This window comes from Carettochelys insculpta, chromosome 15, assembly GCF_033958435.1.
Source record: "Carettochelys insculpta isolate YL-2023 chromosome 15, ASM3395843v1, whole genome shotgun sequence".
Classification (NCBI taxonomy): domain Eukaryota; kingdom Metazoa; phylum Chordata; order Testudines; family Carettochelyidae; genus Carettochelys; species Carettochelys insculpta.
Genome location: NC_134151.1, coordinates 15,842,251 through 15,854,021, shown reverse-complemented (window position 1 = coordinate 15,854,021; position 11,771 = coordinate 15,842,251). Strand labels below are relative to the sequence as shown.

The following is an 11,771-nucleotide window of genomic DNA, read 5'->3' as shown; positions in this document are numbered from 1 at the left end:
AGTTACTAGCCAAATAAAGAGTGAATGGCTCTTTGAAGTCCTTCACGGAACCCTGATCTGTTGTGTGAAAGGACAGCTTCTGGCTGGCTGATCCCGAGGGAAGGGGATTCTTTCCCTCTGCATAGTCAGGTCTGATATATGCATTCATTCACTTCCACTACAACCCTCTTCCAAATCATTCCCTGACATACTGATGTCAGCAAAGCTCTTGATTTCCAAATGGGGGACACAGCATGGGCAAAAGATCAGCCAAATATCAGATCCTGAGGTTCGTAATCCACCAAACCTTCCACAGAAGCCAGAGGGACCAGGACACATGAAAACACTGAGTGAGACTCAACACAAGAGGAGAGCCTTTCCTCGAGCACAAAATAGTGTTTTCTGTAGCCTCAGTTCCCTGAACAGCATTTATAATACCAGGTATATTCATAGGGGACAAAATGGAGCAAACCCCTTCCCAAGGAGTGACAGATGCCAGGTACTGGAGCTAGAGGTAGGATGCTTATATATTGATGGAGAGGGCCAATTGTGTCTACTTAGACTACTTAGGATGAGGCTTGAATTCATAGGTAGATGTCCTGAAGCACCAGTTTCACTGTACACACACAGCCCAGGAACAATAATTCCAGCAATCATGACTGAAGTTGACAGCTTAGCAAGTGAGAAAGGTGCTACTTGAGAACTTAGGGTCTGAGTCGAAGGACACTGACATATATGGCTTGACATGTACTGTTGACAATTTGTGTTTTAACTTTTTGCACCTGTCTCCTGTTATAAAATAAGCCATGTCTGCCCCCCCCCACCTTCCCACAACTGCGAAAAATTAAATCAATCAAAATTTTCAAATGCCCCAAGTGCCTCACTTGGTATGACAGCCATAGCTGAAATCAAGCACCGCTCCTCTCTATGGCAATTGAAAAACAAACACACAAAAATAATAGAAACCTTCCTCTGCCAAGCTCAATGAAGAAGGAACTTTGAGGGTCTCCCAGTCAGCCCTCCCTGCCAGCGAATAGGAGGACAGTGAGGACAGGGAAAGGTGAGCTGGAGAACCCGCCGGGTGAGTGAGCTCGGGAGGGATTTGACTTGCAAATGGATTCACCTGCTTGCTAGCTGCTCCCTTGCCTTTGCAAACCCCATGCATCGCACGCAACAAGCAGCGGCGCATTTCAGCCAGCAGAGGGCAGCCAGAGCAGACCCCGGCAGGCTCCAGCCCAGCAAACCCAGCCCCGTGTAGCCAATTTCCTCCCTCTCCCCTTCCATCACAATTTGCAGTCTCCAGCCCAGCCCTGCCTGGATGGGACTCCGCCAGCTGCACCTGGGAGAGGAGGTGAGCACTGGGCGGGGTCCTCGTCGGATACAGTCAATCGCTATAGACTAAGTGCCGGGGTGGGGGGGGGGACTTCTTCTGAGAGGCGAGCGCCGTGCAGGGCCCCCTCCCCTTTCTGTGGTCCACTCCCCCAGGAGAGCTTGGGCTGGAACGGGTCTGCATTGCATGCCAGCACCCTCCTGAGAAAGAGCCAGTCATAGTCATCTCTGCCTCCGTGGGCCGCTTCCCGGGGTGGATCGGTTGCTGGGAGGAGAGACAGACAGAGGAACGCCCTGCCCGGGTGTATTCCCAGGCTCCCTGCTTCTTCCCCCACCACTTTATTATCTGCCTGCTTTAGAAACTAAGAGCAAAGACAGGAGCCTGGGGAGGTGGTAGCTGGGGAGACGGGAGACTCCTTGGCATAGATTAGATGGGAATCAGCTGGGAATATTTTCCCTAGGAAGAAGGTGGGAACCCCCCACTCCCTGGCTAAAAGAAGGAGGCTTGAAAGCAGCTCTGCCATCTCTGAATGAGAAGGACGGAGCCGGATCAGCAGCATGAGCACTAGCAGTAAGTACCTCTTCCTTGCCTTGGCTGTGGGAGAAAGCTTGGTGTGCATGGGGTCTGGCTGAGTGGGATGGGAAGGAAAATGCCACCTCAGGTGGACAGTCCCAGTGGGATGGATCTCCCCCCCCATGACAAGAAATCATCTTCTGAGTCTTTTTGTCAGGTGAGGAATGTGCTCGAGCCCTATCCCCACCTTCTTCCCAGACTTTGGGGGAGCAGCAGTGCAGGGAACGTATTGTTCTACATACAACATGGTCTGACAGATCAGTGCAGTCACACTCGCGCACACTGATGTGCCGTAGACTGCCTTGGGCCACCGCCGATGGCTAAAGAGATGCAGATCTATTATAGCTGGTGGGTGGGCAGCTTGATCAGAAGGAAGAAAGGTCCAGGTGCATGTCCCTTCTCTTCTCCGGGTGTGTGTGTGTGTGTGTGTGTGTGTGAGAGAGAGAGAGAGAGACAGACACACACACACAGGCACATGCTAGCTATGCATGATTTGCTAAATGAGCAGAGCTAGCTAATGCGCTGCATGAGATCAGTACAGGCACATACTGCCGGGCTGGAGGGCCCCCTGTTTTTCAACTTAGATTTCAGAGGCTGGAGGGATTAATTGGTGTTTGCAAGTTATCTATTTCTCTTCTCTTTTACCATTCTTATTGTCTAGCTTGTTAGCAGAACTTCGGTCCCTACCCTTAAAAATGCACCCGAGTCAGGCAGGGCCAAAATCAATCAATGCAAAACATCTTCGGAGGGTTTGTCTGCTCCGGTAACCAGGCTACTGCTAATCCCCCCTCTGGTTGACTTTTAGTGCTAAATGTCATGTGCATGGGGAGCTCCCACTGACAGTGGCAGCCCAAAGACTCCTGTGTCTATGAGCCCTGGGTTTCTCAATATCAGGGCGTGGAGTAGCTCCCAGGCAGAGTGCAAGGAAAAATTCCCTGGCAACCTCCAGCTGAGAGAACAGGTGATCCCAGATTTGTTGGACTGTAGCATAGCCAAGTAAACTTTGCAGGTGCTCTCCACAGGAGCCACACCTGGCACAGGGGCGGCCTACATGTTGTTGGGTGGATGCAGGGGGAGATGCACACATAGACAATAGGGATCAAATCCTGCCTCAGCCACAGGGGGGGATGCAGGATAACAAAAGGCGCCCACCCTCTGTGTCATGCTAGGTGATAGACTCCAAGGCTGGTGAATAAATGACCTGGAGAGATGAGGATTGTACTACTTTTGTATGCTGGATTTCAGGGATTAGGCAGATCAGATGAGAGCACAAAGGGACTAGATTCAGGCGGGAGAGGCTGGGAAGGGATTTTAACCCTGAAGAGAGTGCTGACAAAAGCATAATGATTCCTCCCGGTTATTTGCTTCCAGCTTTTAGCCACCAGTGTGGGTGAGATAATCGCAGCAGGTGGAACCAGTATTGCTTCCTGATCCAATTGCACCACGACACAGGGGGCTGAGGCAAACCCAACTAGCAAAATTAGCCCCTTGGCAACTGGTGGGAGAAATGTGCCTTAGGAGAAGCAGCATGCTCAAGTGACTAAAGCAGCGAGTCAGGAGCCCCAGGGTGTACTCCTGTGTCTGCCTCCGACCTGCTGTATGACCTTGGGCGTGTCACCCCGTCAAGCCTCCATTTCTCCACTTGCAGAATGAAGCTGGGATAATGATGCTTTTTTAAGGTGCTTTGTGATCATTGGATGAAAGGGGGCAATGTGCTGGCGTTATGATACGGCTGCTCATGCGATATAATTGTTATGGTTACTGCAAGTTTGGGAATGTTACTCGTTGCTTTTCTCACCAAAGGATTCTGAGCCCCCTGAACTGGGCACTACCATGAATTGCACTTGCCTCTCTACTTAGTGGATCCATTGCCCTGGGGCCACTGCTGATCATGGCAGCACTGAGAGGCCTCTCTGGGGGTCAGTCCACTGTCATGCTGTGCCAGGTGCTGCACAACATGGAGGAAGGAACAGTCTCTTCCCCAAAAAGCTGGCAGTCAGTTACAAACCTCCCAGCTAGCTGATGGCCTGGAAGAACGGTGTACACACAGCTCTGTTACCTTGGTGTGTGTGAGGCTGGAAGGGACAGGGATGTAGGTGGAAGATGTCTATTAAATCTATTCCTTTAGCAAGTATGAGGTGAGGGCGAGGAAAAAGGAAGAGTCCCCTTGGCAAATGCTTCCCTGTCTGAGCCCTGGGGATGCGGAACACTGCATGCCTGGCGAGGGGAGTAAAACAGCAAACAGTGCCACTCTTTGGCTACTGCATAACCCAGCCCTGTGGTGACTGACCAGGGCCTGAAAATTCCTTGATGTCCATAACTCTGCCTGGGAGAAATGGAAATCTTGCCCTGGTCTCTTCCATCCCTTCTCAGCTCAGTCCTTCAGATGCTGCTGTCTTCTGGTGACCCACAGTTCTTCTGGCCAAGAACACTGGAAGGGACTCCCTCCAGGAGAGACTGTCCATTTGTAGCGATCCCAGTGCTGCTGGTAAGCTGGAAAGAGAAGTGAGCACACTGCCTCCTGGCATGCTCCAGCTTTCTACGTTCATTTCCCAGCACCAGTATGCTCAACAGTGTGCATGCTTTGCCCGTGCTGGGTTCAGACATGTCATGGCACCCTGTTCTGAGCAGCTGCACCAGTTGGGAGAATGGGTATGCAATATAGTTATTACACACACATGCAATATGGTTATTACGTGCGCACGCACGCGTGCACACACTCACACGCACACACCCAAGTATTTCTGCTCCCTCTTGGCCGGAAGTGAAGAGCCAGGATTGCAGAGCAGGGCAATGCTCTCCTAGCTTGAGCCACAGCAGGGTCAGAAGCCAAATGGGGCCCCTCCAATGAGGCAGGGCACTGCAATATCTAACTTGGTGTCCTCTTAACTATCCTTTGCCAGGGAAAAGCTTGACAAAGGTCCAGCTGCTGGCATGGGGAGACCAGCATGTACCATGCTGCCCAGGGTTATCTCGCAGTTTCCTTGTATCTGTTTCTTTTACTTAGATTGGAAGCTGTTTGAGTAGAACTGATTTTCCTCTGTTTTTACAGCATCTAGCACTGAGCTCCTGGCCTCTGCCGGGCACCAGGGTGCTACAGATAACACAAATAAGAAATCACTCCTGCAGCCCAGACACCTGGGAGTGGAACCTCTCTGGTGTAAATCAGCATAGCTCTGCTGACTCAGTGAAACTATGGCAATTTACGCCCACTTAGGAAGTGGCCCATGATTTCCTACAAGTCTCCTTCCCCCGCTTCATTTCTAAACGGTGTGTTCTAATCATGTGCCTGAAACCAACAAAAGACAGGAAGTTCAGAGCCGTGTGATCTGATCCAGTCGTGCATGACCACCGGAGAGGTCATTCAGCACAGGATGTTCTGTGCTCTGGCCATACATCTGACCTCAGTCACACAGGTGGGTTTCCACACTAAATGCATGGAATGGTGCACAGCCATCTTGTCAGTGACTGGGTAGGGTCAGAGGAGTTTCGCCTTCAAACAGAACCTGATTTGAGAGGCACTGTACGTGCCTCCTCCTTCCCACCCTTTAAGGCTGTGGTGTCCAACCAGTTCTGTAGTGAACTAGCCACATGATCCTGAAAATATATTTGTTGTTGAAGCCAACCAGCCACACTCACCCAGCCAACCAGCCACACTCACCCAGCCAAACAGCCACATGTGGCTAGTAGCTACCGCGTTGGACACCACAGCTCTGAGGGGAACTAGCCCACAGTAGGAAAGGTGCCTGGAGAAGAGGAACCCACAGTTCAATTAAAAATGTATGTCCTGACTCTGGAGAGCAGAGAGAGACGCCAGAGTTTGGGGTCAGAGACCACTGCACTGCGGGCAAAGGGGCTTTGTTCTTTCCTAGGCGGAAAGGGTTAACAGGACACACAGTGAAAGTTCAGAGTGTCGGACCAAAGACTTCAGTGTTAATATTTACATTTGTTCAGCTATTTATATTCTTACTCTAGCTTGCTCTGCTAATTGGTTACAAATGGATTCTGTGGGTTATAAATAGGTACATCAATGCCCCTGAGCGCTTCTGTTGAAGTTGGCTTGCTTGATGCTAACTGGTGCCAAAAAGGACTTGCTCTGTGCAGCTTCTGAAATCTCGACAGGTTTCTCGTGTACAGACAGGCTCTGCTCACTCCCGGGGCTGTTTGTGCGGAGGGGAGCCAGCAGGAGGCCACCATCCCCTTCCCGCGCGTAGCCTTGTTGAAAGAGCCTCATCCTTCTGCTCACTGAAGGCCCAAGGACTGACGAGACCCAACTGCCCAGGGGATTTGGACACATTTCCCATTGAAATTAGACAGTTGTGTGTCTAAATCCCTTTGGTTGCTTTGACAGTCTCACATGACTTTCAGTGCCTCAGGTGTGTGCTGTGGGCTTCATTTCCAAAGCCAGTAGCACCATGGCTGTTCCGGGCAGAATACCCTTGAGCTGACATTCTTACAGCTTGTTTTTTGAGTCAGCTTTCTGGGGCCAAGAGACCAGATCTGGCTCCCAAGGAGATTGCTCGGGCCTCTGTTGCCAACTTTAGTGGAACCAGGGTTTGTCCCAGGCAGTTTAATGCTGTAGCACCAACGGGAATTACATTTTCAATTTTTTTGGGGGTTTCTAACTAAGCAGAGGTGAAAGTGCCTGCAGCCCAGCCCCCAACGACCCCTGTACCCTGGTTCCTGCGCTTCAGATGTATTTCAGCCCAGTGAGGTGGCAGCAATGTGTGGTGAGATAGCAAAGCATGATCTCACATGGAGAGGAAAACATTTCATGCCACAGCTTCTGAGCACGCATGTTCTGCTGATGGCAGCTCTGACTGGAGTTGTTAGTTCATGCGACAGCGTCCTTGGGGGCTGTCCCTGTTTTGAACAAGTGAAAATCCTCCTAGAGGAGATTAAACCCCAGCCAATGTCCATGAGTGCGGATTGAACTGGGCTTGTGCTGCTCTCAACCTGGATCGTATCCAGTACAGCACCATGCTGGTGTAGGGGTCAGAGCAGAGATCTCTGAGGGTCTGAGGCAGGCTGAGCCACTGACTCTCAGCCTGACCTTGAGCAAATCCTTCACCCTGCTCTTGCCTCAGCCAGCCACGCAGACAGCAGCTCGGAGTCAGGGATCTCATTGGCTGTGTCTCTGAGCCAAGCTAATTCAGAGGAAACTAAATTGCTGCCCCCTTCTTCACCAGACCCAGCAGGACTTAAAGCTATCAGACAAAGCAGCGCCTCTGGAAACCCTGGGCACCATATGGAAAGAGAAGGTCTTTCCAAGCCCATTGAACTGGGAATGGAAAAAGTTCCCCCCACACCTACTGTTGTGCCATCTGCCTCCTGTTGAGTATCCCCTCCCATCCCACAGCTGGCTGAGCTGCCTCAGAAAATGTGGGGAGGAGATGGAGGGGAGTGCCAGATCTGGTAAGTGCCATGCGGTGGCAGGGAAGCCATGTGGGAAATGCCTCACAGAAACAGAGGAACTGCACAGTTATATTTTGTCCCCGGCTCAGAATTCCAGTTAAATCCTCATCCATCAAGTATGGTCCCCAGGAATCTACAGGGACAGACCGGTACAGGGTGTTTACCTGCAGACTCTGTTAAGTCCCTGTGTAATTCAAGAGGCAGCGCTTGGTGATATGTGCCCTTGTGACTTACAGCACTGCCCTGGAGAGTGGACAGGTGGCAATAGTCGCTGTCACTCTGTTGTACCCTTATGGCGTGGGGAGGACAACTGAGCGCTGTGGTACTGCTCCAGGGTCTCATGTACCTTACAAGAGGCACATGGAATCAGACTGGAGTCACCCTTGGGGTGCTGAGTCTTTGGGTCTCTGCTCCTTGAAGTGGCTCCACCTCCGCAGATGCTCATCTGGCTCATGATGCGCCCAGTTCCCCTGCTGCCCTCAACCGTGCAGGCAGGCTCTGCCGCTTCAGTGCATGCTGTGCAGTGTCCGCATGCCCCCTGCGACATCTGCATGTGTTGTCGGGGGCACGTTCAAGGAGACTTTTTTAGCTTCTAACTCTGCAATGTGCATGGGCTGTCTAGGAGAGAGACGCTTCCAGGAGGGGCGCACCCAGTGAGCTCAGACCCTGCCTGAGGTGACGGGGATGCGGCCTCCAGGTTTGGAGTGCAGGATCTGTCACGCGTCTCTTGGATGCTGGCAGCAAGCTGGTCAGTCCCTGTCCAGTGAAGTGCTCAAGGTCTGCGAGGAAGGAGATGGAGACCCACTTCAGGCACATTGTATAGCAGACAAGTTGGTGACAGGGTGAGGCTGGGGGGTCACCTCACAGTGAGGCACTTCTCCCTTTAATAGGGAAAATCTTCATGGCAGAAGAGGACAGCTTTAAGGAGAGATGTGAGGCAGATGATGGGATGCACCAGGAGAGAGGACGTCCCAATAAGGTGGGGTGCCACTGGGAAAGCGGTGGAGAGCAGGTTGGGTGGATTGCAGTCAGTGAGAGGTGGCACCAGTAATGGGAAAGGAGAGCAGAGATCTAGGAAGGAACAGGTGTGTGATTATATAAGACTTTAAATTGACACATCTGGTGTGTAGCATCCAGACGCGTACAGAGAATGTTCCAGCCATGGAGCAGAGGTAGTGAATCTATAGGCCATCTAAGCTGGAGCTGGGAAGGGTGGTTCCCAGCTCTCATGGATGTACCTGCACTAGCGCCACTCCAGCCAGCACCTACAAATGGCAAGGTAGATGCGGCAGCGCAAGGTGGTAGCTTAGACTGCCCAGTGTATCCTGGAGGGAAGCCAGGGGAGACTGGGCAGATGTCTGTTACCTGGCCGCATTGGTTTGAGCAGAGCTGGTGCAGGTATATCTATGCAAGCTGAGAAGAGGAGCTCTAGCTTGTAGTGTCCTGTTCTCCACCCATGGCCACCTCCTCTTTGTCAATATGCATCCCAGACTCCTTTGTCACAATCTCACCGGCAACCAGTAGCCCTCTAGTTCCTGGTCGTGTGCCTTCCACGAGAGATGTGGTTATGAATTGTTTTGCACATGTTGCCAGCCTGGGAGATTTTGATCCCAGTCAGCTGTTGTTCACCCTGATGGTCCCATGCACATTTCCATTCCATAAGGTTTCATTGATCTTCTCAGGCTTCCTTCCAAGCCATCTTGCATGGTGGGATGCGTCTCTGAGGGCAAGGAAAACATAAGGTATCCTTGAAGGAAGGCCTGGGAAAAGCAGGCAGTAAAGGCAATTGCAGCAATTGAATTATTCTGAGTGCCCAACATGCTCTCATGAAATAGGCAGTGAGTTTGCTAACGATAGAACTGAGATCAGTTTAGGCAGATAATTGTATTTGTGATGCCAGCAGGCTGGGTTAATAATAGACTGTCCTCTTATCAATGAGTGGGCAGCATGATGTTTGCCATCCAGAGAGGGAGTGGAAACAAGCCCACTGAGTTCCCATTAGGGCCTGCAGACCAGTCATGGTGGACCCCAATGAAGTGCCTGGAACATCTAATTAGATATTTTTAGACTGACCAAATCAGCCCCTCTTTACTGAGCACACGGCAGCACCCCATGCAAGAGTGGGAGAGTGCTGCTGGCAGGGCAGCAAACAGGGCAAGACAGATGCAGGGGTAAGGCAGAAGGGGGTGGTTGAAGAGTGTGGCTTTGCCAGCCCTGCTGGAGGCAGTGTCCTGCTGGAATTCTGGCTGCTGCTAATCCATTACCACCAAGACCATGGGCGAGCTTCTCCCAGGCCAAGAGAACGCATTGACGGGGCGGAGGACTCCACAGCAAGGGAGGCAATTTTTGCTTCAACAGCCATGATAACAGGGTGAACAAAAACCAGCCAAGCCAGCCTGTCTGCTTCCACCCTCTCTGTCTTTTGTATTGACAGTTGCATCATAAATCTTGGGAAGTTTTGGAAAGCTTGTAAACACTGATACACAGCCCCACTGCCTGCACATTGCTCTCCAGAGAAGGGTTGTCTGAAGAATAACAGTATTGAACTAATCAAATTTCTCTGTGAGCACAGCACTGGGGCCATTACACTTGCTGGTGTTTTCAGGTGTTCGACAGGTCATAGTTCATACGCATGTTTTCTCTGTCTGGTCTCGGTCACTTAAAAGCTTCATCCATATCAACCATGCTGCCATTTGTCATGGGTTGGAAAGTGACATGAAGAGGCAGGGGCATGTGATTGGACATGAATAAGGACTAACTGTAGCTGTTGCTTTGTCTGATGTATCTTTTCCTTCTCCTCCACCCACCCTGGCTTCTCTCTGAGCCCTTAAACTGCCCTCCTTTTTCTGTTATCTCTATTTACCTCCGCACCCCGCCCACACTTCACCAGACTTTCTTTTGGTTGACAGGGACTAAACAGGGCATCCCATGGGCTCATGTGGAAAAGTCCCATGGTAGAAATGAATATGGGTCTTTATAGAAAAGACCTACAGAAATTAATGCAGGCCCTAATAGAGCAGACCCACCAGAGGTAATGGGGATTAAGTCAATAGGATTCTGCAGTAATGACTCTAAGAAGCTATTGAATGCAATGGGGAATTAGATTCTTTGAAGGGTTTTGAATCCCCCTATAGAGCTCTGTGGATTCCCTGCTAATTTCTCAGTCCAGGACAAGAAATGGGGCTCTATAAGAAATCCAGTGCTGCCACTTGGGCTCTGTCCTTCTGGGCCATTCTTAATACCAGGCTATGTCCTGTTTTTCTTACCCTGGCCAGTGGGAGACTTGCCTGAAAATGAGCCTTACTTTGGTCCATTATCACTGCAGAAGAGCCTTGAACTAACTTACACACACCCTGCCATGAAGAGCTTACACCAGACAAAAGACCCTGGACAAGCTTTACCAAAGAATATGGTCCTCTGGACTGGGTACCAATGAACAAAGCGTTTTCAATACACTGACAATCCCTGATTGGGAGGGGACATTAGCAGTGTCCTGGGCACAGCTCTCACTGTGGTGTTTGCAGGTCGACATCCTCCTTCGTCACTTGGGATACATCTTGATGTAGGGACAGGAAGCCTTTTGGCTATGTTGATTGGGGTCTCAGGACAGATTTCCTGCCCAGCAGGCTCCCGGGAGCCAGAAAGAGGTTTTAAAGAGGTTTAGGAATAAACTTGAGTTGGTGACTTCTTCTCTTTATTCAGGGGCACTTGTTGTCACCTGTCAAAGTTCATTGCTGGAACCTCCTGGATGCAGCTGTTCCCAGTGAAGTACAAATTCTGAGAAGAGGGATGGGGAGAGGGCTGAGAGGGATTGAGTTTCAAGTCCTGGACAAGGACTTTCCTATACTGAAACTTTTTCACCAGCAGAGCAAGAGGAGGGTGGGAAGGGGACCACAACACTTGTCTTCCACCAGTCCCCTGTCAGTTTGGAAGCTCTTGTCCAACTGTGATTGCAAGAGGAACAGTGGTCTACATGTATGATACAACCTGTATTGCAAAGAGTAGGCTGGCACTGGGGAGGGCAAGCTTGCTAATGAAGCAATTTCATTTGTCCCTTCCCCCATGACTGGAACTCTGTCTTCTGAACAGGTGGGTGGATCATGATCCACCCATCTGTTCTCTGCACCCCAGCCTATTATGCACCATTCTGGACTACAGAATGTACTTCCCCGCCATAGTAATCCCCAGGCTAAGTAGCCATCGCTCCAGCTAACGATGGAGGTTTTCTGACATGTAAGTTGTTTTTCCTTGTCTCTGCAGTGGAGCCGTAATCAGCAGCTTTGTCATCAGCCTTCCCCTGGTTAAACTCTGAATAATGGATGAGGAGGGGGTGAGACTGGAGAACTGGGATGGGATGCAGGCTGGCTCCAGCAGCCCTGCCTGAGATGGTGTGGAAAATGGATTGAAAGGCGCACTCCAGCTAGGTGAATAGCTGCTGGGCTCTCAGCCAGAGAGAGGTTAAATAGCGAGTCGC

At 50.9% G+C, this 11,771-nt stretch overlaps 1 protein-coding gene across 12 annotated transcripts in view; it reads left to right on the top strand.

Annotated features, from left to right (window-relative positions):
- Nucleotides 1-1,175: 1,175 nt before the first annotated feature.
- ABLIM3 (actin binding LIM protein family member 3) overlaps nt 1,176-11,771 on the top strand; it is a 106,590-nt gene continuing 95,994 nt past the window's right edge. For 8 of the 12 annotated variants that reach the window (XM_075009975.1, XM_075009982.1, XM_075009979.1 and 5 more), the window contains exons 1-2: nt 1,176-1,330; nt 1,770-1,879. In XM_075009975.1, coding sequence (XP_074866076.1) covers nt 1,867-1,879 — 13 coding nt within the window. In that variant the 5' untranslated portion in view covers nt 1,176-1,330; nt 1,770-1,866. The remainder of the gene's footprint in view (nt 1,331-1,769; nt 1,880-11,771) is intronic. The other 4 variants (XM_075009981.1, XM_075009978.1, XM_075009976.1 and 1 more) reach the window with 3 other exon arrangements.